At 51.6% G+C, this 26,965-nt stretch overlaps 2 protein-coding genes across 8 annotated transcripts in view; both read left to right on the plus strand.

Moving 5' to 3' along the window:
• The window catches only part of LOC111749385 (granulocyte-macrophage colony-stimulating factor receptor subunit alpha-like), a 60,249-nt gene extending 50,891 nt beyond the window's left edge, over window positions 1-9,358 (plus strand). For 3 of the 5 annotated variants that reach the window (XM_064277870.1, XM_064277872.1, XM_064277873.1), the window contains 3 exons: window positions 2,441-2,540; window positions 4,973-5,042; window positions 6,148-9,357. In XM_064277870.1, the coding sequence (XP_064133940.1) occupies window positions 2,441-2,540; window positions 4,973-5,042; window positions 6,148-6,222 (245 nt within the window). In that variant the 3' untranslated portion in view covers window positions 6,223-9,357. Of the gene's footprint in view, window positions 1-2,440; window positions 2,541-4,972; window positions 5,043-6,147 lie in introns of all 5 variants that reach the window. The other 2 variants (XM_064277871.1, XM_064277874.1) reach the window with 1 other exon arrangement.
• A 3,763-nt stretch (window positions 9,359-13,121) lies between these two features.
• Window positions 13,122-26,965, plus strand: part of LOC135227243 (interleukin-3 receptor subunit alpha-like) — a 29,437-nt gene continuing 15,593 nt past the window's right edge. The window contains exons 1-4 of one of the 3 annotated variants that reach the window (XM_064277878.1): window positions 13,122-13,742; window positions 18,174-18,268; window positions 20,428-20,546; window positions 22,739-22,859. In XM_064277878.1, the coding sequence (XP_064133948.1) occupies window positions 18,205-18,268; window positions 20,428-20,546; window positions 22,739-22,859 (304 nt within the window). In that variant the 5' untranslated portion in view covers window positions 13,122-13,742; window positions 18,174-18,204. The remainder of the gene's footprint in view (window positions 13,743-18,173; window positions 18,269-20,427; window positions 20,547-22,738; window positions 22,860-26,965) is intronic. The other 2 variants (XM_064277876.1, XM_064277877.1) reach the window with 2 other exon arrangements.

Raw genomic sequence — 26,965 nt, forward strand, 5'->3', positions numbered from 1 at the left:
TTAGGGTGGGATGGAGGGTGGAGTTAGGGTGGGATGGAGGGTGGGGTTAGGGTGGGATGGAGGGTGGGGTTAGGGTGGGATGGAGGGTGGGGTTAGGGTGGGATGGAGGGTGGGGTGGAGGGTGGGGTTAGGGTGGGGTGGAGGGTGGGGTTAGGGTGGGTTTAGGGTGGGATGGAGGATGGGGTTAGGTTGGGATGGAGGATGGAGTTAGGGCAGGATGGGAGGTGGGGTTAGGGTGGGATGGAGGGTGGGGTTAGGGTGGGATGGGAGGATGGGGTTAGGGTGGGGTGGAGGGTGGGGTTAGGGTGGGGTGGAGGGTGGGATGGAGGGTGGGGTTAGGGCGGGATGGGAGGGTGGGGTTAGGGCGGGATGGAGGATGGGGTTAGGGCGGGGTTGGAGGATGGAGTTAGGGCGGGATGGAGGATGGGGTTAGGGCGGGATGGGAGGGTGGGGTTAGGGTGGGATGGGAGGGTGGGGTTAGGGTGGGATGGGAGGGTGGGGTTAGGGTGGGATGGGAGGGTGGGGTTAGGGTGGGATGGAGGGTGGGGTTAGGGTGGGGTGGAGGGTGGGGTGGAGGGTGGGGTTAGGGTGGGGTGGAGGGTGGGGTTAGGGTGGGGTGGCGGGTGGGGTTAGGGTGGGGTGGAGGGTGGGGTTAGGGTGGGGTTAGGGTGGGATGGTGGGTGGGGTTAGGGTGGGTTGGAGGGTGGAGTTAGGGCGGGATGGGAGGGTGGGGTTGGGGGGGATGGAGAATGGGGTTGGGGGGGATGGGAGGATGGGGTTGGGGGGGATGGGAGCATGGGTTAGGGTGGGGTTAGGGTGGGATGGAGGGTGGGGTTAGGGTGGGATGGAGGATGGGGTTAGGGTGGGATGGGAGGATGGGGTTAGAGTGGGATGGAGGGTGGGGTTAGGGTGGGGTGGGATGGGAGGTGGGGTTAGGGTGGGATGGAGGATGGGGTTAGGGCGGGATGGAGGGTGGGGTTAGGGTGGGATGGGAGCATGGGTTAGGGTGGGGTTAGGGCGGGATGGAGGATGGGGTTAGGGTGGGATGGGAGGATGGGGTTAGGGTGGGATGGGAGCATGGGTTAGGGTGGGGTTAGGGTGGGATGGAGGGTGGGGTTAGGGTGGGATGGAGGATGGGGTTAGGGTGGGATGGAGGGTGGGGTTAGGGTGGGGTGGGATGGGATGGGAGGTGGGGTTAGGGTGGGATGGAGGATGGGGTTAGGGTGGGATGGAGGATGGGCTTAGGGTGGGATGGAGGATGGGCTTAGGGTGAAAGGATGGAGTTGGGTGGAGCTGGAAATCCTGGGCTTAGGGTGGGAATTGGAGGATGTGGTTGGGGTGGGAGGGTGGAGTTGGTTGGAGCTGGAAATCCTGGGCTTAGGGTGGGAATTGGAGGATGTGGTTGGGGTGGGAGGATGGAGTTGGGTGGAGCTGGGAAGCCTGGGAAGCCAGTGTCATCATCCAGATCAGGAAGGCTTGGGGGTGTAACAAAGTCATGTTCTCTAAATGGGACAATGGACGTCACCCAGGCTGGATTCATCTTCAGGAAATGTTGAGGCGCCTCCACATGTCATGTGGCAATTACGGGGCTCCAAGAGTCCTGACACAGTGACCCCATGTGGCCAGTAGATCTGGCAGGAAATGCACAAGGCGAGATTTCCCTCCCTCCAAGGTCCCTGTACAATTATATTTAGACTGTTAAGACCAGAGGTGGCACCTGCTGGGTGCCTAAAACATGCAGGTGGCCCACTCCCTGGAAACGAGTGGCTGAAACCACACACAAGTTCTCTTTACTCTCAGGATGTGGGCTCGCAGCTCTCAGAAGCAGCCCAGCTGCACCAGTCAACTCCCAGTCCATAGAGGAAACCTCTCTCCCACCCTTCACATTTCACAGTTGCTTATTCATTCCTTTGGCTACAACCTTAGGGAGTTGTTTACAGTAACTATCCTTTGTGCAGTATTAGTTGTACCTTTGTGGAGATTAGCTGGATCTGGTGGCACAGTGGTTAAAGCGCTTGGCTGCTAACTAAAAAGTCTGAGGTTCGAACCCACCAGCCGCTCCGCGGGAGAAAGATGTGGCCGTCTGCTTCTGTAAAGGTTACAGCCTTGGAAACCCTATGGGGCAGTTCTACTCTGTCCTCTGGGGTGCCTATGAGTCAGAATTGACTCGACAGCAGTGGGTTTGCGTTTTTGTTGTTGTTGCGGAGATTGTTAGGCAGATCCTCTCCTGCAAGCAGGGATGTACGGAAGAGGTGGGGTCCACAGGGGCACAGAAGCAGAAGGAATTGCCCCTCCTCCCTTGGGTTCCTTGCCTGGAGGTTCCGTCCCCACAGACCTGCCTCCCCTCCCCACCTCCACTTCGCCTTCTGATAACCAGGGGCTGATGTGTGTGTCACTGACCCCTAGGCCCCTGGGACTCTCTGATCCTCTTTCCCCCCAGGCCTCCAGAAGCAAAGCTGTGGCAATGTGGCCGTGATCCTGCCGGTGGTAGGGGTGGCCGCCGCCACACTCACCGTGCTACTGATGGTAATCTTCAGAAGGTAACCTTCCCAACCTGAAAACGTCGCTCAGAGGGAAGGCGGGCACCAAAGGATACGGATTTACAAGTCTATTTACAGGAAATGTCCAGGGGAGCAAGGCCATAGAGACAAGGAACAGATAGGTGGTTACCAGGGGCTGGTGGAGGCGGGGACGGGGAATTGTTGCTAATGGATAAGAGTTTCTGTTTGGGGGTTACCAGGGGCTGGTGGAGGCGGGGACGGGGAATTGTTGCTAATGGATAAGAGTTTCTGTTTGGGGGTGCTTGGAGAGTGCTGGCGCTGCCTGGAAGATGTGGGGTGCTTGGAGAGTTCTGGGGTGCTTGGATAGACTTGGGGGGCCTGGAGAGCCCTGGGGGTGCCTGGAGATTCCTGAGGTTACTTGGACAGACTTGGGGGTTCCTGGAGAGCTCTGGGGGGTGCTTGGAGAGACATGGGGATGCCTGGAGAGTCCTGAGGTGCTTGGAGGAACTTGGGGTGCTTGGAGAGTTCTAGGGTGGTTGCAGAGATTTGGGAGCCTGGAGAGACTTGGGGGTGCCTGGAGAGTCCTGGGGGTTCCTGAAGAGTCCTGAGACATGTGGGGGGTCCTGATGACCCCACCAACCCTCTCCCTGTGTGCCCCACCCAGGCCTCTAAGAACATCTTGCCCAAGAGGTGGTGTGCCCAGTGAGAAGGAGGACCAGAGTGAGGCAGAGTGGAAGGGGGATCTGTGTCTCTGTGCTCTGCCTCACTGCCTGTAGTAGGGAGGGTCTGGTCTGGGGTGGTGTGGACAGGGTGCCCACCGGCCTCAGCTCTTCCTCCATGGAGCCCAGCTGCCTCCAGCTCCTCAGGGCTGAGTGCCAACCACCAGCTTCCTCAGGAGGGCGGCCACCCCAGAACCTGCAGTCACCTCCTTCCCCTGGGGGTGGGCTCCCCAGCGCCTCCCTGACCAGCAGCCTGAAGAAGGAGCCTGTACCACCACTGGGCACCGGGTTCTCCCCAGAGACAGAGGCCAGCACCTCTGTCCCCTCCACACAGGAGAAGGTCCCCAACGCACCCACTGTTGGCCCGACAAGCGTGGCCAGTGGTTTCAGATGTGACAGCGTGGGGCTAGTGGCCCCGGTTCTCCAGACGGAGAGCAAAGTTTCCAGAGTCTGGGATGAAGTCCCAAAACAAAGCACCCCTTCTCAAGTTCAGGGCCCACCAGGACGAGCTTGTGTTGGGATTCTCAACTTGAAAAAACACCTGCCATTGAGCCGACTCCAACTCACTGAGAGCCCACGTGTGTCAGAGTACGACGGTGCCCCGTAGGGTTTTCAGTGGCTGATTTTTTAGAAGTGGATTGCCAGGCCTTTCTTCCGAGGTGCCTTCCAAGCACGTGAACCATTTTCACCACCTGGGGTCCCTCTGGATGCACAGTGACTTCCCATTAATACCAAAATACAGTGAAACCTGTGAGAGCTGGAACTCCACAAGACTGCCTTGTTTTTCTAGGTCTCAAAAGTTTTAGCCTTTGACAGGGTGCTGTCTCGGTAGACAATAATTGAGTTTTCCTTCTCTGACAGATTTCTACCTCACACAGGTTCTGGCTTTTGCAGGTTTAATAGGGTTGCTGGGAACCCTGGTAGCGTAGTGGTTAAGTGCTATGTCTGCTAACCAAGAGGTTGGCAGTTCAAATCCGCCAGGTGATCCTTGGAAACTCTATAGGGCAGTTCTACTCTGTCCTATAGGGTTGCTATGAGTTTTTGGATAGGGTTGCTGTGAGTCAGAACTGACTCGACGGCAATGGGTTTTTTATATAAATATGGGAGCCCTGGTGGCGCAGTGGTTAAGCACTGAGCTCCTAACCGAAAAGGTGGTTCAGACCCACCAGTCACTTCTCGGGAGAAAATTGTGGCAGCCTGCTTCCATAAAGATTTTCACCCACTGTTGTCAAGTCAATTCCGACTCCTAGCAACCCCATAGGGCTTCCAAGGCTGTAAATCTCTATGGAAGCAGACTGCCACATCTTTCTCCCACGGAGCCCCTGCTGGTTTCGAACTGCTGACCTTTCAGTTAGCAGTTGATTCCTTTAACCACGGCGCCACCAGGGCTCAAAAAGATTATAGCCTTGGAAACCCTATGGAGCATTTTTCTACTCTGTCCTATAAAAAAAAAAATAGGATTGCTATAAGTTGGAATTGACTCAGCGACCACGGGTTTAGTTGGTTTAAATATAAACAGTTGCTATCGAGTTGATCCTGACTCATGGCGACCCCGTGTGTGTCAGAGTAGAACTGCGCTCCGTAGAGTTTTCGATGGCTGATAGTTTTGGAGGTAGATCACCAGGGCTTTGGATGGACTCAAACCTCCACCTCTTAGTTTAGCAGCTGAGTGCTAACCGTTTGCAGCACCCAGGGGCTCCTCCTTAGTTTAATCACATCTGCAAAGACCCTCCTCTTTCCCCTTCGTGCCAGGTCCTCCCTGAGGCAAAAGCTATTCCTGCCCATCCCACAGGTGAAGAGCTTCCTCACTCCAAACGCTGAGGTGAGTTGGTTCCACCTTTGGGAGCCCCCAGCACCGAGAAGCCGGAGCTGGGGGTGTCTGGTGTGGGGGCAGGGTCCCCTCCTCCCTGCGCAGACCCCACTGTCCAGGGCTGGCTGCTGTGTTGGAGGTGAGGGGCAAGGGGGGAAGGAGAGAGGGGTTGTGTCCAGCTGCCTTCCACAGAGCCCTCCACCCTCCTCTTTGTCTAAGTGCTTCCTGGCACTCCATCACGAGGTCACAGACAAAGGCGAGATGGGTCCGGGTTGGAAACCCTTTGGCTGGGGCTTCTGTTTCAGTTCTTTCTCTCTCTCTCTACCTCTCCTTCTGTCTTAGTCAGCTAGTGCTGCTATAACAGAAATGCCACAAGTGGATGGCTTCAACAAAGAGAACTTTATTCTCTCACAGTCTGGACGTAGGCTAGAAGTCTGAATTCAGAGTGCCAGCTCCAGGGGAAGGCTTTCTGTCTCTGTTGGCTCTGGGGGAAGGTCCTTGTCATCAATCTTCCCCTCGTCTAAGAGCTTCTCAGCACAGGGACCCCAGGTCCAAAAGACACACTCTGTCCCGGCACTGCTTTCTTGGTTGTATGAGGTCCCCAACTCTCTGCTCGCTTCCCTTTCCTTTTATATCTTGAGAGATAAAAGGTGGTGCGGGCCACACCCCAGGGAAGCTCCCTTTACATTGGATGAGGGATGTGGCCTGAGCAAGGGTGTTCCATCCCACCCTAATCCTCTTTAACCATAGGCAGAGACTATGATTTATAACAAATAGGAAAATCACAAAATAGAGGACAACCACACAGGGCCTAACCAAGTTGACACATATTTTGGGGGGACACAATTCAGTCCGCTACACCTTCCCTCACTTCCTCGTCCTCCTCTTTCTCCTTCACCTCTCTCCGCCTCTATCTGTGTCTCTATCTCTCCCTCCCTGTTGTCCCCCCGTCTTCTCTGTCTCCATCTCTCTGTCTCTCTGTCCAGTCGAACCCCATACCCCCGTCCTCACCAGGTCTGCTCACCTTTCATGCTGCTCTTCTCTGACACTTTCTTGACTGGAGAACCAAGCACACAGCTGTCCATCTTCTCCACGGCTCCTCTCTTCTCTGTCTCAGATCACCTGGGAAGGGGACCACCTGCCTCCAGACACCGAGGAGCCCGAATTCCTCATCGTGGAAGAGATGGAATAATTTGCAAACGAACAAGTAGAATGTGTGGGGCCAGCACCACGCCACTGCCCAAAATCTCATTCTACGTGCTGTCTACTTGGTCGACTTTCAAAGCTGGGCTGTTTGTGACGTTTTCTGACTCGTCTGGCAACACCACCATCAAAACCTCCCCAACTGTGCGTTCGTCTGCATGGTCAACCCATTGCCGTCCAGTCGATTCCGACTCATGATGACCCCATGTGTTAGGGAGTAGAGCTTAGCTTCATAGGGTTTTCTTGGCTGTAATCTTTATCAAAGGAACCCTGGTGATGCAGCGGCTAAGTGCTGAGCTGCTAACAAAAAGGTCAGCGGTTCAAACCCCCCAGCAGCTCTGCAGGAGAAAGACCAGGCGATCTGCTCCTGTAAAGATTACGGCCTAAGAAATCCTACGCGGCAGTTCTGCTCCATCACATGGGATCACTAGGAGTCAGAATCGACTCGCTATCACCCAACAAGAACAATTTTTATCAAAACAGATTGCCAGGCCTTTCTTTCATGGTGCTGCTGGTTGGGTTCAAACTGCCATCCATTAGTAGCTGACTGCAAACCTTGCAGATGCCACAAAACTAAACCAGTACTGTCTTTCAAGTGCAAAGTCCCCTGTGTTCCCCCACTCAGAGAAACACAGTCTTTAACTCCCAAGGCCGCAGTGTACAGCAGGCAAGCGGATCCTGGAATGAGCCCCATCCACTGTACCTGGGTGGACATGGCTAGTCTCTTGGACCAAGAAACTCACCCAGTGAGATGGACCAAAGCATTCACAACAGACCACACTGACCCGGCATCTCACTCCTATACTCAGAAAATAATCACAAATGGGGGTGAGTTTACCTCCTGGGGCCACCCATAGCACAGTACCACAAACCAAAAACCCCCTCCAAAAAAAGACAAACACTCCCATGGAGTCGATTTTGACTCATAGCGACCCTATAGTGGATTTTGACTCCTAGCGACCCTACAGGACAGAGTAGAATTGCCCCAAAGGGTTCCCAAGGAATGGCTGGTGGATTCAAACCGCTGACCTTTTTGGTTAGCGTCCAAGCTCCTAACCACTGTGCCGCCAGGACTCCATACCAGAAACCGGGGGCGTAAAATAGCAGAAATACATTCTTGCACAGCTCTAGGGGTCAGAAGTCTGACTGGAGGCTCCAGGGGAGGATACTTCCTCATCTCTCCCAGCTTCTGGTGGCCCCAGGCGCTCCTGGGTCTGTGGCCGCATCACTCCAATCTCTGCCGCCACCTTCACGTGGCCGTCTCCCCTCTGTCTCCCTGTCTCTGTGTCTCCTTTAGAAGGAGTCACTCATATCGGGTCACTGTGTGTAAGAATCGACTCTACTGGTTCCGGTTTTCATGTAAGGTTAGGACTCGCTCTACCCTGTGTGACCCCCTGTTACCTTAGCTAGTTACATCTGCAAAAACTATTACCAAAGAAGGTCGTCTTCACAGGTACAGGGGTTAGGACTTCAACACATCTTTTTGAGGGACACATCTCAACCCATAACAGGGGACGAGGGTGTTACTAGAATGATTTGCGCTGCTTTACCTAAAACGGCACAGATTGGTAAAGAACCTAGATCTCAGGCTAGCAGGAAATGATCAAAAAAAAAAAAAAAGTTGCCGCTGAGTTAACCCCGACTCATTGGCGCCCCTATGCATGTCAGAGCAGAGCTGTGCTCCACCATGTTCTCAGTGGCTGGTTTTTCGGAAGTAGGTCACCAGGCCTTTCTTTCGACGCACCTCAGGGTGATCTTGAACCTCCAGCCTTTCAGCCTAGCAGCCGAGCGTGTTAACCGTGTGTGCCACCCAGGGACTCCAAGTAGATGACAGTCCATCCCAACAGTGTACTACTATGCAGGTACCAAGTATCAACATAATTGAATATTCAATCAATTAGTTCTAGAGCAGCCCGGATGTGGATCCCTCTTGCTGAACACGTGTGCATTAGAAGTTCTTGAAGGGTGCACCCCAAACCATGAACAAGGCAATCGCCAGTGGGTGGGTACAGAAGAAACGAACAGTGTTTCCTAACGAGTACGTTTCGGCATTATTGAAGTCTATTACTTTATTCCTTTTGTAACTACCGTTTATTTTTTAAGTTGTTATTATATCCAACAAAAACATTCGACTCTTGAACACTGTCCCCAAGTACAATTCGGTGGCGCCGTGGTCCTCATGAGTTCAACCATCACCGTTACCCATTCCCAAAGTTTCCCGTCACCCTTAACAGAAGGTCAGTGTCCCCTGAGCAACGACATCTTTTTCCCTGGCCCGCCCCCCGCCTGTCCATAGAAACCACTAATAAACTTTGTTCTCCTACGTAAACTTGCCTCTTCTAGATATTTCTTTATAATGACTTTTGCACGTGCCCTGGTGGCACAACGGTGAAGCACTCGGCTGCTAACCGTAAGGTCAGCGTTTCGCAACCACCAGAGGCTCTGCAGGAGAGAAGACCTGGCGACCTGCTCCCGTAAAGGTTACAGCGTAGAGAACCCCATGGGGCAGTTCTACTCTGTCACATGGGGGCGCTGTGAGTCAGACTCGCCTCCGCGGCACCCGGCAACAACAACAACGATGTAGCATGTGAAACTGAAGTAGCGCGTGTCAGGACTTCACTTCTCTTTATGGCTGCGTAGTATTCCATCGTGGGGATGGACCACGTTGTGTTTATCCACTCACCTGCTGATGGACATTTCCATTATCTCCATTTCTCTCCCTCTTTAAGGTAGAGCTTCTGAGGTGGGGCCAAGACGGCGGAATGGACAGCCGCTTCAGGTGAGCCCTCTTTACAACAAAGACCCGAAAAACAAGTGAAATGAGTATATTTGTGACCAGCTGGGAGCCCTGAGCGCCAAAGGCAAGCTCAGACAATGAACTGAGGGGCAGGGGGAGGAAGAGGCCGTTCAGAAGCGGAGAGGAGTTGCCGGACCTGAATCGCAGGGAGCCCTCAGGCCCCATTCCTGGAGTGGCAGCAGCAGGCTGGTCCTAGCGCTGGGCTGCAGATTCCTCAGGGAGAAGCAGCAGCCCCACAGCCTGCTCACACCTCCGGAACCTGAGGAGAAGGGCGCTCTCGGCAAAAGCTAAGTAACTGCATATATTTTACCACGCCCCCCCCACCCCCAAGCCAGCTTCAGCAGCTGAATCCCCTGGCCTGAGATAGACCCTGGTGAGCACCTGGAGCCGTCCTCCCGGCCTTGGGGAAGAAAAAAATTTCCAACGGGGGGGAAAAGATAATTTGCCAGCTCCATTAACTGGGGGAGCTCAGGACAGAAGCAGCCCCTGTCTAGGCATAAACCGTCTGTGGACCTTGAGCACCTTTCCCTTCTGCATGGACCTGTGTGGGCCTATTTCGGGAGAATAGGCCCTTGTTGGCAAACTCCAGCCATTTCAGCCGTGCAGTGGAGAGGTGGGTGTTTGACGTTTGACATTGCCTTGCCTATTAAACAAGGTCCTCGCCTACCCACAACAGGGACCTAAGGACTGGTGGCTCCACTTGGGTCACCCAGCCACCCGCGACGGGGTCCAAAGATAACTGGTACCTCCCAGTCCTTACAACCAAAAACTTTGGGTGCTCATGGTCCCTCTTGCAGAACCCACCCCCCAGCACAGTCTAGGGAACAGAGAGGCGTTTTCCTCAGGGACACTTTGGGGTCAGTTCTCAGCCCCCTGCCTTGTTCTACTGTGATTTTTAAAAGCATTTATTAAATGTTTGGGTTAGATTCCGAGCATTTAGAAAGGAAATCGATTTCCCCAAGCCATGCCTCATTTCTAGATATCCTGAAAGAAAGCAAAAACAGCGGGAGGCAGTAAGACAGATACTGGCAAGGAGGTCTCAGCTCGGATTAGAGCTGCCAGCTCCTCCGAGGACAAGAACGGGTTGGAACGGTGAAGAGACACGGATTTCACAAGAAGCAGCAGCTGCTGATCAGGGGTTTTCCTTTGAAGCTGGCATCTGGTTGGGGCAGGGTGATAAAGAGAAGCCCCGGCCACATCTTTCAAAGTGCTGCCCTTGGGCCAAGGAGGCTTGTCAAACACGACGACATTCCCGAAGTGCGGGAGCCCTTGATACTGCTGAGGCTGTGACCCCAGATACATCGTGTCGCAAGGCTGAAGGCCAGCCGGCCAGGCACTGCCTGTGATAAGGGGAAGTGGCAGAGATGAGATGACAGGGTGCCCGCGGCGAGGTTTCACAATCCTCCCTCTGAGAGCAAAGGATACGTGTCTTTTTGCAACACCAGCTCCGGCTCCGTGGACAAGCATAGACCCGGGAGCCTCTGGTTTACTCGAGTGAACATAATCCAAGGCCATGGCGGTTGTTGGAAGTTTCCGAATGGAGGGCTCGTTGGTGTGCAGGGTGGGTTGGGGACCCTCATGATAGCCGAGTCCCTGATTTTAGGAACTGGGATAAGGGTCCCAGGGAAGGTCCCTAAAGGGCAGAACGAGAGCACAAGGGGCTGAGTGAGGATCAGAGAAGGAAAAGGAAGCATAGTGATTTTGTGGGTGTCCTGGGTCAGCAGTAACAAAGTGTTGCACACCGGGGGGCTGAAGGCCACAAGAATTTGTTGTGTCCTCTCAATTCTGGAGACCCGAAGTCCGCAATCAAGGGCTACGCTCCCTCCGGAGGCTCTAGGAGAGAATTCTTCCTTGCCTCTTCCAGCGTCTGGTCGCTCCAAGGGCTCTTGGCTTGTGGCCACATCTCTCCAATCTCTGCTCCGCCTTCACACAGGTGTTTTCCTCTGTGTCTCCGTGTGTGTCTCCTCTCTCTTATAAGGACTCTCATCACTGGATAAAGGCCCACCCTCATACAGGAAGATCTCATTCCAAGACCCCTATCTCTATTCCAACAGCAATGACCCTGTTTGCAGATAAGCTTGCATTCTTAGGTTCCCAGTGGACGTGAATTTGGGAGGGCACCATCCAATCCACTAAAAACACAACAAAACCAGCTACCATTGAATCAAGTGCTATTCACGGTTATCCATGTGTGTCAGAGGAGAATGGGGCTCCAGAGGAGAACGGGGCTCCACAGGGGTTTCAGTAGCTAGTTCTTCAGGAGCAGATTGCCAGACCTTTCTTTCAAGGCACTTCCGGGTGGACTTGAACCTCTAACCTTTCTGTTAGCAGCTGAGCCGTTAACCACTTGCACCACCCAGGAGCTCCTGTGGGTTGAGTGGAGTCGAAGTCCTAAAAGACATGTTGAAGTCCTAACCCCTGGAACCTGTGAATGTGACCTCATTTGGAAATGGGGTCTTTGATGGTGTCATCAGTTAGCATGAGATCATACTGGAGCAGGGTGGGTCCTGATCCCATCTGAGTGGTATTGTTACAAAAGAGAAGAGACGCAGAGCGGAGACGGCCGTGTGAAGACGGAGCAGAGATTGGAGTGAGGTGGCCACAAGCCCAGGAATGCCTGGGGCCACCAGAAGCTGGAAGAGATGAGGGAGGTCCTCCCCTAGAGCCTCTGGAGGGGACATGGATCTCCTCACACCTTGATTTCAGATTTCTGATCTCCAGAACTATGGGAGAGTAAATGTCTGTTGTTTTAAGCCACCTAGCATGTGGTCTTTTATTCTAGCCATCCCAGAACACTTGCATGCTGTGCGTTTTTAGATTCCCTGATTGTTAATCAAATGAAGAGCTATGGTGAGCTACAGCTGCTAACCCAAAGGCCGGCAGTTTGAATCCACCAGGCACTCCTTGGAAACTCTATGGAGCAGTTCTAATCCATCCTGTGTGGTCGCCATGAGTCAGAATTGACTCAATGTCAACAGTTCTGTTTTTTTTTTTTTTTTTAATCCTGTGGGAATAGAAGCCCTGGTTGGACAGTGGTTAATTAATTGCTCGGCTGCTAACCGGAAAGTCAGGCATTCAAACCCACCAGCTGTTCACACAGGAGAAAACCCTGACATTCTGCCTCCATAAAGATCACAGCCTAGGAAACCCGATGGGGCAGTTCTACTCTGCCCCACAGGGTCGCTGTTGCTGTTGTTGTTAGGTGCCATCAAGTCAGCTCCAACTCATGGGGATCTCACAGAAAACAGAAGGAAACCCCGCCTGGTCCCGTGCCATCCTCATAGTCGTCGTTATGCTGGAGCCCATTGTTGCAGCCACTGTGTAAGTCCATCTCATTGAGGGTCTCCCTCTTTTCTACTGATCTTGTACCAGGAGTTGGAATTGATTAGACAGCAAAAACTTGGATCCTGGAGGAGGATCTAAGGGCGCAGAGGACGGACCCATCCCCTAGGGGTCTTTCATCTCAGGAGGGGGCAGGTCAGCCAGGGTAGATGCTGATGGTGTCAGGTGTGGTATCAGGTGCTGGCCTGCGTGGAGAAGGCAGCAGGGAGGGGATGAGACTGGGCTGGAACTGGGGGATGACGACAAGAATGAGGCAAAGGTGGGGGAACTACTGAATGTGGGCAAGGGTGTCAGGGGAAGGCTTCGTCTCAGCAAAGGGTACAGGAAATAACAGGTGTCAGTCTGTCAGTCTGTCTTACTGTGCTGGCTTGTGTGTTGCCGTGATGCTGGAAGCTAGGCCACTGGTATTCCAAATACCAGCAGGGTCACCCATGGTGGACAGGTTTCAGCTGAGCTTCCAGACTAAGACAGACTAGGAAGAAAGGCCTGGCAATCTACTTACGAAAATCACCCAATGAAAACCCCATGGATCCCAACAGAACACGTCCGATATAGTGTTGGAAGATGAACCCCCTAGGTTGGAAGGCACTCAAAACACACAGTGGCTGCAATAATGGACTCAAGCACGGCAACGGGCGTGCACATGGTGCAGGAAAAGCAGCGTTTTGTTCTGTTGTGCATGGGGGTCCCATGACTTGGAGTCGATCCAACAGCAACTAGTAACAGCCAACAATGCCAGAAAGGAAAGGCAACGTGGGTTCTTGGACACCACGTTAAGGGTTGAACTTTATCAGTAAGCCGAGGGCAGCCACCTCATCCAGGATACACGGGCCCCTCAGTGTCCCAGAGCCTGGGAGGGGGCCTTCCTATGGGATAGGCAAGGAAGACGGCTGGAAGTCTTTCATCAAGACCACTCATACTTGTGGGCTGACTTTACTATGGCAGGAAATTGCCCAAGCTGGTTTGAATTATAAGCTGTCATTTTAACAAAGAGGAACCCTCACCAAGAAATGAGAACAGGAAAATAACACAATAAAAAGAAAGAGCGTTGCTTCCAGGGAGCTTGGGCAGCTGGTCACCATGTCGCCAACTCCAGAGTTCAGGGCTCCGAGCCAGACTGGGGATCCTTGACCAGGTCCCTGGCCATCTGGACCCTCATTGGATGGGAATTTTAGGGGTGGACCCCACCCAGATGCTATAAGAAAGCCTGAATGGCGTAACAAGCTCCAGTTTCTCTTTGGGGAGGCTGCCTTCGGAGCAGCGAAGGGAACAGCACCAGTGGTAGCTCGGGTCCCGTCGCCTGGGTGGGGACCCCCAGACCAGCCTGACTCACTGCTGCCTGTGACGCTGGACTTTGTTACACATTCAAGGTGAGAGTCTGATTTCTGTGCAGGAGGAGGGGGCAAAGGCAGGCAGAGGCCCCTGTGTCTGCTGTCCTTGTAGCCCCGTGCTGCCCAGTACAGGCACCGCAGGCCACATAGGGCCACAGAGTCCGCTACTTCAACCTGGGGTGCTGCCGGCCAGCTGCACACACCCACCCCATTCTAAGCGGCACGCCAAATAGCTCATAAATTGCCTTTGTATGGACTATGTGTCAACACGGTCACATCTTGGATGCGTGGGGTTAGGTGGAAGGTGGGGCAAATGGTTTGCACTCGACTAACCTAAATGTTGGCAGTGCACAGCTGGTGGTGCTGCGGAAGAGAGGCCTGGCGATCTGCTTCCGTAAAGATGACAGCCAAGGAAACCCTAGGGAGCACCGTTCTATTCTGACACACAGAGTTGACTTGATGGCAACCTGTGGTTTTAATGTGGAGTCCCTGGGTGGTGCAAAGGGTTAACGTACTTGGCTGCTGACCAAAAGGTTGGAGGTTGGCGTGCACCCATAGGTGCCTCAAAAGAAAGGCCTGTCAGTCTACTTCCAAAAAATCAGCCATTGGAAACCCTGTGGAGTGCAGTTCTACTCTGACCGCACTTGGGGTCACCATGAGCCAGGATCCCCATTCACAAACTTGGCTGCTAACCAGAAGGCTAGAGGTTCAGGTTCACCCAGAGGCACCTTGGAAGAAAGGTCTGGCCATCTACTTCCAAAAAAATCAGGCAGTGCTGACCCCTGGAACATGGTTCTCCTCTGACGCTCACAAGGGTGCCATGAGTTGGGGTCGACTGCACGGTGACTGGCTTTTTCGTACGTACAATGGAATGTTATTCAGCATAAAAAGAAATGAAGTCCTGATGCATGCTACCACATGCGTGAACCTTGAAAACATGCTGCTGAGTGAAAGCAGCCAGACACAGAAAGACACATATTGTCTGACTCCATTGATACGAAATACCCAGGACAGGCAAATCCGCAGAGACAGAAAGTAAATTACCAGTTGTTAGAGGCTGGGACGGAAACCCTGGTGGCGTAGCGGTTAAGTGTTGCACCTGTTAACCCAAAGGTGAGCAGTTTGAATCCACCAGGTAGGTGCTCCTTGGAAACTCTGTGGGGCAGTTCTCTGTTCGATAGGGTCGCTGTGAGTTGGAATTGACTTGACGGCAAAGGGTTTGGTTTTTCTTAGGGGCTGGGAGGAGGTGGGAAGGGGGTGACTGGTAAACTGGGACAGGGGCTTCCTTTGGGGGCAATGAGGAAGAACATTCTGAGGTATGGACGTGGTGGTTACACAATGTTATGGGTGTACTAAACGCCACCAGACGGGATGCTCTAAAACACAGGTCGTCCCCGACTCACTTCGCGTTCTGCTCCGAAGCCTCCGTCGTAAATCTGTTCTGACGTTAAGTCGAATGCTGGCTTTTTGTTTGTTTTAGTTTTCATTATTATTGCCATAGCCTGCTATACGGTAGGGTTCTGAACAGTAAATCGTAACATTGAACATCTTGAACTGAACACCTGAGAATGATAACATCAATAAATGACACACTGCAACATCGTATGTAGTGCCTATCACCAACGGGAAGATGTAGCAAAAAGAAAAGACAGACAGACAGCCGTGAGAGGGGTTCGTGGTAACTTGAAAGCATCCTAAGTTGGTGTGTTTTTATCCTGTGTGCAGTAAAAACGGTGACTTTCATCCTATGTACATTCAACTTTAATAAACCAGGGGCTGAGGAGTTGACCCTGACCCACGGCGACCCTATGTGAGGCAGAGTAGAACTGTGCCCCTGGTTCCCGTGGCCCCAGATTCCCGTTCTGTGGGTCCAGCTGGGACGGGACCCCTCCAGGCATTGATGCTGACAGCGAGGACCTCATCTGGGCAGCCTGCTGTAGGTGCTCCCCTCCCTGGCCATCTGCCCTGGCTGCTCAACGCCTCCCCCTACGTCTGACACCCCAGGGTGTGAGTGCCCCGGTGCCCCTTTTGATCTTCTTCCTGTAGTTTTATCCACCTTTGAGACCTGTGCGGGGTCTTACCTGTCGGCCGACTGATTGGACCACGACTCAGCCATTGGACGCCCCTTCCAGCCTTCAGGGCTCCATCCCAGGCCTGGGAACACCTGCCTGCTCTACCACAGCTTCCCTGTGCTGGTCCAGGGCTGCAAAGGGGCCTGAGCCTCACCCCCCTCGGCCCGCGTCCTCCGCTGCCACCCCCGCACCATCGCCGCAATGATGACGCTGTTCAGGCGATCTGGTTATCTGGCTCGTGGGAGGATGCTAACTTCTTTCTGCAAGGAAAGACCCCTCACTGTGTAATCCTCGCTGTGTTTGAAGGGTCTGTGTATATGGGGGCCTGGCACACTCAGGGAACCCCTGGGTGGTACAAATGGTGAATGGTCTGCTGTGGGGTCCAGGAGCTGGGACCCTGTAGGAGGACCCCACATTGTTGGTATGCTGTGTGTGGTTTCAGCTCCCCCTCCCAGGGCGATCACGTAGTGGGAGAACTAGGGAGACTGGAGCTGGCCCTCAGAGACCCTGCAGGAGGACCCCACATTGTTGATATGCTATGTGGGGTTTCGGGACCCTCCCCCAGGGTGGTCGTGGGATGGGGGAACTAGGGAGACCAGGGCTGCACCACAGGTACCCCGCAGGAGGACCCCATAATGTTAGTATGCTGTGCAGGGTTTCAGGACCCTCCACCAGGGTTGTCATGGGATGGGGGAACTAGGGAGACCGGGGCTACACCACAGGGACCCCGCAGAAGGACCCCACATTGTTGATAAGCTGAATTTGGTCTCAGGGGCCCCCAGGGTAATCACAGGGTGGGGGAACTAAGAAGATCAGGACTGTACCCCAGGGCTGCAGATGGCCGGCCATGGGGTGAGGGGCCAGAAGAGTGGCTGCCGAGGGCTCCATGGCACTTGGGGAAGCTCCTCGCAGGCAAGCCTTACCGTAACAAGTCCGTCCAGGAAATTTAGTCTGCGTGGATTTCATGGTTTTAATTAAAGTTCCTTCCGCCACGTTATTGCCCATTTCCTGGCTCAGTGGGGGTGTCTTCTGGTGTCCGGATCTGGGTCAAGCCAAGAATGTGCCACGCTGGGGGGGTTCTTCTACCACAGTGCACACACGTACCACGTATAACACACACAGACACATACGTGCCACACACAGACACATACATACCACACACAGACACATACGTGCCACACCAGACATATATGTGCCTCACACAGACACATACGTGCCACACACAGACACCACAGACAGAAACTGCAGACAAACGTACCACGCAGATACATAAATGCTACACAGTCACATACATACCACACATAGACACCACATGCCACACACAGACACTTACATGCCACACATAGTCACATACATACCACACACACAGACGCATACATACCACACACAGACACACAAACATACCACATAGACACACAAACATAGCACACAAAGACACACAAACATACCACACACAGACACACAAACATACCACACACAGACACACAAACATACCACACACAGACATCACAAACATACCACACACTGATACCACATACCACACACAGACACACAGACATCGCAGACACACATACCATACACAGACACGCATACCACACACAGACACCACATACCACACACAGACACATATATGCCACACATAGTCACATACATACCACACACACAGGCGCATACATACCACACACAGACACACACATGCCCCACACAGACACACATACCACACACAGACACCACAGAAAAACATACCACACAGAGACATCACAAACATACCACACACAGACACACAAATATACCACACACAGACACACATACCACACACAGACACATAGACATCACAGACACACATACCACACACAGACACCACAAACATACCACACACAGACAACAAACATACCACACACAGACACACAAACATACCACAGACACACAAACATACCACGCACAGACACACAAACATACCACGCACAGACATCACAAACATACCACACACAGACATACAAACATACCACACACAGACACCACAGACACACATACCACACACAGACACAGAGACACCACAAACATAGCATACACAGACACACAAACATACCACACACAGACACACAAACATACCACACACAGACACACATACCATACACAGACACCACAGAAAAACATACCACACACAGACGTGCAAATATACCACACACAGGCACACAGACACCACAGACACAGATACCACACACAGACACACATACCACACACAGACACACAGACACACAGACACACATACCACATACAGACACAGAGACACACAGACACACATACCACATTCATTACGAGCTCAGCATCTTCCCAGCCCTCGTCCCACCTGCCCCGGCAGCCCCACTCCACACGGTGACCCTCTCTTCTCTTTCAGCCCCCCTCTCCCCGAGGGACTGGCCTCCACCATGTCCTTTGTCTGGCTCGCGGTGTTTCTGACGCCCGTCGGCAGCCTGCTGGAAAGGGACCCCGGTAGGTACCCGCGCGGAAAACCGCGTGATGTCCGTCATCTGTCAGGAGTTTTGTTCTTAAGTTAAACTGTTTGTGCTGCAATTGTGGTAGATGTGTGTGAACGTGTAAGAAATATACGAAGACTTCTGTGCATCTTGACTCAGCTTCCCCGATGGCTAACGTTCAGGTTATCGGCAGGATTCAGTTCGTTGAGGTTGTAGGACTGAGGTTCCTGTTGTCTTTCTGGCTGTCGGCATGGAGCGCTCTCAGCTCCACGGCAGTTTGCCTCTCCAACGCCAGCAGGAGAACCCTCCCTGGTGCTCCGAGTCTCTTTGAAACGTTCACCTGATCGGACCAGGCTCACCCAGGAAGATTTCCCTTTGGATTAGGCCAAAGTCAAATAATTTGCGTCCTTAATTTCATCTGCAAAGTCCCTTCACGGGATCGTCCTGTGCCAGACGGAGATGACAAAAACTCACCACTTTGTCCTAGTTTGCACTTCCTGGACACCCAAAATGGTGGCCGCTGGTTCTGCCTGCTGCGGAGAACCATCCGTGTCCTGCGCCATCTTCATGATCGGTTATGGGTCAGGCCGTTGCGATCTCTAGGGTTTCTGTTGGCTGATATTTGGAAGGAGATCTCCGGGCCTTTCTTCCTAGTCTTAGTCTACAAGCTCCCTCGAAACCTGTTCAGCATCACAGCAACACGTGAGTCTGCACTCACAGACCGGTGCTAGCTGTGTATAAGGTACATTGGCTGGGAATTGAACCCGGGTCTCCCGTGTGGAAGGCGAGAACTCCACCACCTAGCTACCACTGCCTTTTTGTCCTCTGCAGACATTTTGGGTGCATTCTACTTCCTGAGGGCTGAACTACCGCAGCTCTGGGGTCAGCAGAATTTGGACATCTCCGGATGGCCTTAGATGTTGGGCAATACTGGTTTCCTGGTCAGGTGTGGGGTTTCCTTTCAGACACCCTTCAAACCCTACTAGCTGGCACCCGTCTGGCTCTTAGATAAGACTGAAGTCTGGTACAGCTGTGGCCCTGGGATCCAGGCTGGGTCCTGTGCAGGTGTCTTGGTTACCTAGCGGTGCTTTAACACACAGACATTAATTTTCTCACAGTTCAGGAGGCTAGAAGTCTGAATTCAGGGTGCCAGCTTTAGGGGAGGGCTCTGTCTCTCTGTCGGCTCTGGGGGAAGGTCCCTGTCTCACTGTCTCTAGCCATTTGAACTTGGAGTTCCTGGGCTTGTAGACTGCCCGGCTCCCCCGTCTTCAGATAGTGGGGGTCTTCCCCTCGTGTCTGCTTTCTTCTGTGCCTGTTGTTGTTAGATGCTGTTTAATCAGTGCCGACTCACAGCGACCCCATGTACAACAGAACGAAACACTGCCCAGTCCTTCACCAGCTCCACAACTGTTACGTTTGAGCCCACTTTTGCAGCCACTGTGTCACTCCATCTTGTTGAGGGTCTTCCTCTTTTTCACTGACCCTCTACTTTACCAAGCATGATGTCCTTCTCCAGGGACTGATCCCTCCTGACAACATGTCCAAAGCATGTAAGACACAGTCTCGCCATCCTTGCCTGGCTGTACTTCTTCCAAGACAGATTTGTTCGTTCTTTTGGCAGTTCATGGTATATTCAATATTCTTTGCCAACACCAAAATTCAGAGGCGTCAATTCTTTGTTCTTCCTTAATCATTGTCCAGCTTTCACATCCATATGAGGTATGAGAGTTAAGGCTGCTAAGCAAAAGCTGAACAGTAGGAATCCACCAGCGCCCCTTGGGAACCCTAGGGGGCAGTTCTACTTTGTCCTATAGGGTTGCTATGAGTTGGAATCGATTCTATGGCAACCTTTATTTCTTTATTTTTATACTTATTACTATTCCTGGATAGTGCAAATGGCGAATGTGATTGGCTGCTCACCAAAAGGTTGGAGCTTCAAGGCTACCCAGGGGTACCCTGGAAGAAAGGCCTGGTGATCTACTTCCGAAAACTCAGCCATCGAACACCCTGTGGAGCAGAGTTCTACTCTGCCACACACGGGGCCGCTGTGAGTTGGTGTCAACTCCACGGCAGCGGGTTATTAGGTAACTCAGGAGAAAGAAGTTCCCGTCAAGATGTCACCCCGAAGCCGCTGTACATGGTGGTTTGTCCTTAACTAACCTGTCAACGTTTCAGATCCAGGCGCACCAATTAGCAACATCAGGGTGGATCCAAGACGAGGAAGAGTGGTCTGGGACCTCAACGGAAGTGTCGCCGAAGTTACCTGCTCCACAGGCTCAGTGTATCTCAGCAAGGTAAACCACATTCCTGACTTAGCACTCTAGATGTCTCCGTCCTCCTTGGTGACTTGAGTACCAGTAGAGCCAACCTTAGTCATCTAGTGCTGCCATAACACAAATACCACAAGTGGGCGGCTTAAACGAAGAGAAATTTATTCTCTTACAGGTCAGGAGGCTAGAAGTCCTAATTCGCGGTGCCGGCTCTAGGGGAAGGCTGTCTGTCTGTTGGCTCTGGGGGAAGGTCCTTGTCTCAGCTTCTGTAGCTGGCCAAGCTTGGAGTTCCTGGCTTAGACTGGTCTGCCTCCCTTGTCTTCAGATGGTGTGGGTCTTCCCCCTGTGTCTGCTTCTGTGCCTAACCTTCTCTTTTTATGTCTCAAAAGTGAGCAGGAACCATTATTTCAAATACCAGCAGGGTCCCTCGTGGTGGACAGGTTTCAGCAGAGCTTCCGGACTGAGGCAGGCCAGGAAGAAAGGCCTGGCAATCTGACCTGTTATGATTCTGCTCACAGTGACCCTATAAGACAGAGTAGAACTGCCCCCATAGGTTTTCCAAGGCTGCCACATCTTTGTCCCGTGGAGCGGCTGGTGCGTTTGAATAGCTGGCCTTTCGGTTAGCACCCGACGGATTAATCACTGTGCCACCAGGCCTGCTTCGTGGCCATCTACTTCCGAAAATTGGTATTGCTGTTGTTAGGAGCGGCCGAGTCAGTTCTGACTCATCGTGACCCTAGGTACAACAGAACAAAACACCGCCTGGTCCTGCGCCATCCTTACTATCATGCTTGAGCCCATTGTTGCAGCCACTGTGTCAGTCTATCTCATTGACTGAAAACCCTGTGGATCACAACATAACATTGTCTGATATACTGTTGGAAGATGAGTCCCCAGGTTGGGGCTCCCCCTTCTGAGCGATGCCTTACAAGAAGAGGGAACAGGTACAGAAACTCACAGAGGCAATCAGAAGCCGGTGAAGATGTGTCTACAGCCAAGGAACACCCAGGGCTGTCAGAAGCTGGAGGAGACGAGGAGGGATCTTCCCCTGGAGCAGACAGAAAGGGCACAGCCCTGACGGTGTCCTGAATGCAAACTTCTAGTCTCTAGAACCGTGAGACAATAAATTCCAGTTTTTCAAAGGCACCCACTTTGTGGTATCTTGTTATGGCAGCCTGTTTTAGGCCGGGTTCTCTAGAGAAGCCAGACCAGTAAAGCATATGAATATATATAGAAAGAGATTTACGTCAAGGAAGGGGCTCAAGAAGTTGTAGAGACCTGAACATCTCAAGTCCGTGGGTCAAGGATAGCGGCTTTTCCTGATTCTCGTAGCCTCAGGGGCTAGTGAACCCAAGATCGGCAGGTCAGACAGCAGGGCTCTTGCTCACAGGCTGTGAAGATCAACCAAACCCAAGATCAGCTGGAGAGGCGGCAGGTAAGCTGCTAGCTGAAGTCCCAAGAACCGGAGTTCAGATGAACAGGGGCCAGCTGAAGAGTCCAGAGCAGGTGAAAGCCAGAAAGTCCACCTGTACTGGACACAGCCACACCCCCAAGGGAACCCCCTTTCAACTGATTGGCTGCTCATGGCAGATCCCATCATGGAGGTGATCACATTATATCAAATCTCGTCACGGAAGTGATCACATCATCATACCACAGCCAAACTACATCCTAACTGCCAAACCACTGAGAATCACGGCCCCGCCAAGTTGACACCTTAAGGAGCACACAGCCCTAGGAGGCTAAGACATCACGAGAAAGGGTTGCTGTGAAAATAGGTTGAACCTGAACCCAGTGAAAAATCACGTCAGAAAGCATCAGCCCCGACCCGCCGCTCCGAACCCCAAACCCAACTGTCTCATTGATCCCTATTGCAATTTCCCTTCTTGCTTTAAAAAATTATCATCTCTCTGTACTTATTCTTGGACCCCTGGTGGCGCAGTGGTTAAGAGCTCAGCTGCACACCAAAATGTCAGCAGTTGGAATCCACCAGCCACTCACTGGAAACCCTATGGGGCAGCTCTGCTCTGTCCTGTAGGGTTGCTGAGTTGGAATCGACTCGGTGGTAACAAGTTTGATGTTTGTTTATACTTATTCTTAAAATGGAGTTATTTTCATACAAAATTTTCTATTGTTTTATTTAAAAATCTAAACATTATTAATATCCCACTAAGTGTGTTCTCTAAACAATTGCCAAATCATTATGTCCTTCTCAGGCAGACAATACCACCACCTACTGCCAGTTTTACGCATTTCTTCTGTGCAAAACGACCAACTATACCATAACAGTGACCAGTGGCCCGCCGTTTTCAACTGTGATTCAGTATCCTAAGCCAGGTGAGGAAGAATTCGATTTTTGTTTGCTTGTAATTCAGTCTTCTCAATGCCAGCATGATTACAAACAAAAAATAAAATTGAATCAAACCTGTTGCCATCAAGTCGATTCCTACTCACGACGACCCCGTGTGTTACCGAGTAGAACAGAGCTCCGTAAGGTTTTCTCAGCTGTAATCTTTTTTTTTTTTTGTAATCTTTATGAGAGGAGCCCTGGTAGCGCAGCGGTTAAGAGCTTGACTGCTAACTGAAAGGTCAGTGGTTCAAACCCGCCAGCCATCCCGCAGGAGAAAGATGTGGCAGCGTGCTTCCATCAAGATTACGGCCTTGGAAACCCTACGGGGCAGTTCTCTGTCTGATAAGCTTCCTAGGAGTCAGAATTGACTTGAGAGCAACGGGTTTGTTCTGTTGTGTTTTTTTTGTTAATCTTTACTGAAGCAGATTGCCAGGTCTTTCTCCCGTGAAACCACTCCGTGGGTTCAAACCGCCAAACTTTCGGTTAGCAGCCAAGCACACAGGAAACCATTCGTACCACCCAGGGATCTGCAGAAGAGTATTAGGCTGAGCTGAAAAAAAAAAACAGAAAGTTACATACGGTATGATTTTATTCATATGACATTTTTTAAAATTATTGTCGTAAAAATATAGGTAACAGAACGTTTACCAATTGAATATTTTCCACTTGCGCGTGTCAGTGAGACCGATTATACCAGTCGTGTTGGGCAGCCATCACCAACATCCACTGCCGCCGTGTTTTCTGTCCCCATGAACAGACAGCTCCTGCTAGCTAAACCCAGATGTCCTCTGTCCCCTTCTCTCCCACCCCTGGTGACCACTGTTAAACCCTGATCTCTGTATGTCTGGCTACTCCAAGTGTTTCCTTCTAGTGAGGTCGTACAATATTTGTATACGACATTCTCGAAGTGACAAAATTATAGAAACAGCGTGCGGAGGGGGCAGCATCTGACCTCCTCTAACTTCGCAAGGGAAAGGAGAATCAAGACCAACAGCCGAAGGCTGATTCCTATGAGGCGGAGGTCAGACATGCCTCCTCTCTCCTCCGTCTTTACCAATTCTGACACCAGCCGTCCCTCCCATGGCACTCTCCACTTCTCTGCTGGGTTCGTTCGTTCATTCCAATGGCCACACAGGACTCACAGACCATACTGACGATGACGGGGATTATTAGGAAAGGAACAGGTTGCAATTCAGGCTAAGGAACACACAGGATACTGTTCGTCCATCAGGACAGCCTATTCTCAGCCGTGCTTGCAGGCACACCTCTCTCTGGCCCTAGGCCTCTGGCCTGCTCGGGGAAGTGTTACAAAACTCTTTTAGCTCTGCCAGTAAGTTCCCAGAGGCACCCCAGGCACTCAGCTTTCTCGCTCCGTAGGCCGGGAAGCCCACTGCACAATCTTGTGCTGTCATTTCTCTGCTACTGCTTTTTAAGCTCTATCTCCTGGTTCTAGAAGCTTCTCAGTGCAGGGATCCCGGGTCAGGGGTGTCCTTTCCGATCCTGGCTGTGTTCTTCCTTGGTGGCGGTGAGATCTCTCTCCCACCTCTGAGGGGGCTCATTTCAAGCCCAGCGGGCTGGCAGAACTGGCCAATCCCTCTGGTGGGCCACGATGACCCTATCACGCACTCCCGCCCAATCACCTGGGTGGGAGTTACAAGACTTTGGTTAGAAAGGTCACACAAAGCGATCCATCACACTGCGCGGAGAACAGGTTAGCAGTGGCCAGGGGTTAAGACAGAGGTGGGGTAGGGAGAAGTGGAGGTGGCTATAGAAAGGCAACGCGAGGGGTCCTGCTGGTGATGCAAGGTTCCCTGGTTTTGCAAGATGCTACCATTTGGGGAAACTGGGCGAAGGGTATGTGGGTTTCTCTGCACTGTGTCTTTATTTGTTGTCTCTTAGGGTTTTGTGTGTATGCGTGTGTGTGTGTATTAAGTGAAAGTTTACACAGCAAATTCGTTTCCCATTTGATAGTTTGTAGATGAAGTATTCCATGACATGGGTTTTCTGTTTTTTTTTTTTATTGTTGCTGTTTGTTGTTTTTTCTTGTACTTTAGATGAAAGTTTACAGAGCAAACTAGCTTCTCATTAAACACTTAGTACACGTATTGCTTTATGACATTGTGAACAACCCCATGACATGTCAACACTCTCCCTTCTCGACCTTGGGTTCCCCGTTACCAGCTTTCCTGCCCCCTCCTGCCTTCTCATCCTCGCCCCTGGGCTGCTGTGCCCCTTTAGTCTTGTTTTGTTCCATGGGCCTGTCTACTCTTTGGCTGAAGGGTGAACCTCAGGAGTGACTTCATTACTGAGCTAAAAGGGTGTCCAGGGGCCATACTCCAGGGGTTTCTCCAGTCTCTGTCAGGCCAGTAAGTCTGGTCTTTTTTTGTGAGTTAGGATTTTCTTCTACATTTTTCTCCATCTTTCTCCAGGACCCTCTATTGTGATCCCTGTCAGAGCAGTCAGAGGTGGTAGCCGGACACCATCTAGTTGTACTGGACTCAGTCTGCTGGAGGCCGTGGTAGATGTGGTCCATTGTTATTTGTTGATTTTTTTCTTTTATTGCGGTGAATATATACAACAAAACATTCTCCGCTTCAACAATTTCGACACCCACAATTCAGTGACACTGATTACACTCTTCACGTTGTGCAGCCAACCCCTGCCTCTGTCTTTTCCCTAATCATTCCATCACCGTTCACATAAACTCTGTGCCATCTAAGCAGAAACTTCCCCTTCCCCCTCCCTCCCTCCCCTCGTTGTTGTTGTTGTTAGGTGCTGTCTAATCGGTTCCGACTCATAGTGACCCTGTGCACAACAGAATAAAACACTGCCCAGTCCTGCGCCATCCTTACAATCATAGTTATGCTTGAGCCCATTGTTACAGCCACTGTGTCAATCCACCTTCTTGAGCGTCTTCCTCTTCTCCGCTGACGCTGTACTCTGCCAAGCATGATGTCCTTCTCCAGGGACTGATCCCTCCTGACAACATGTCCAGAGTATGTAAGATGCAGTCTCACCATCCTTGCTTCTAAGGGGCACTCTGGTTGTACTTCTTCCAAGACAGATTTGTTCGTCCTTTTGGCAGGCCATGGTATATTCAATATTCTTCGCCAACACCACAATTCAAAGGCGTCAGCTCTTCTTTGGTCTTCCTTACTCATTGTCCAGCTTTCACATGCATATGATGCGACTGAAAATACCATGGCTTGGATCAGATGCACCTTAGTCCTCAGGGTGACATCTTTGCTCTCAACACTTTGAAGAGGTCCTTTGCAGCAGGTTTGCCCAATGCAATGCATCTTTTGATTTCTTGACTGCTGCTTCCATGGCTGTTGATAGTGGATCCAAGTAAAATGAAATCCCTGACAACTTCAATCTTTTCTCCATTCATCATGATGTTGCTCATTGGTCCAGTTGTGAGGATTTCTGTTTTCTTTATGTTGAGGTGTAATCCATACCGAAGGCTGTAGTCTTTGATCTTCATCAGTAAGTGCTTCAAGTCCTCTTCACTTTCAGCAAGCAAGGTTGTGTCATCTGTACATCACAGGTTGTTAATGAGCCTTCCTGCGATCCTGACGCCCGTTCTTCTTTATGTAGTCCAGTTACTTAGTCCTCAAGGTGACATCTTTGCTTTTTAACACTTCAAGGAGCTCTCTTGCAGCCAATTTGCTCAATGCAATGCATCTTTCGATTTCTTGACTACTGCTTCCATGGCTGTTGATTGTGGATCCAAGTAAAATGAAGTGGACAATGTTTTGTTGTGTATATTTTCACCACACAAAAACAACAATAACCTCCCGCAGTAACTACTAACAAGCTTTGATTTCTGTATATTTGCTTATTTCATGTGAGACCATACGGTGTTTGTCCTTTGATGTCTGACTTATTTAGCTCAGCGTGATGTTTTCAGGGTTTATACATGTGCTGGGATGCGTCAGGTCTTCTTCTCTTTCTCTCTCTGGCTGAGTATGCCCTCTTGTATGGACGGACCAACCAAAAATCAATCAAATCTATCCCGACTCATAGCAACCCTCTTGTTTTCCCATTCATCCGTTGATGGACACCTGGGTTGTTTACACCTTTTGGCTACTGT

The sequence above is a fragment of the Loxodonta africana genome, chromosome X, assembly GCF_030014295.1.
Source record: "Loxodonta africana isolate mLoxAfr1 chromosome X, mLoxAfr1.hap2, whole genome shotgun sequence".
Lineage (NCBI taxonomy): Eukaryota > Metazoa > Chordata > Mammalia > Proboscidea > Elephantidae > Loxodonta > Loxodonta africana.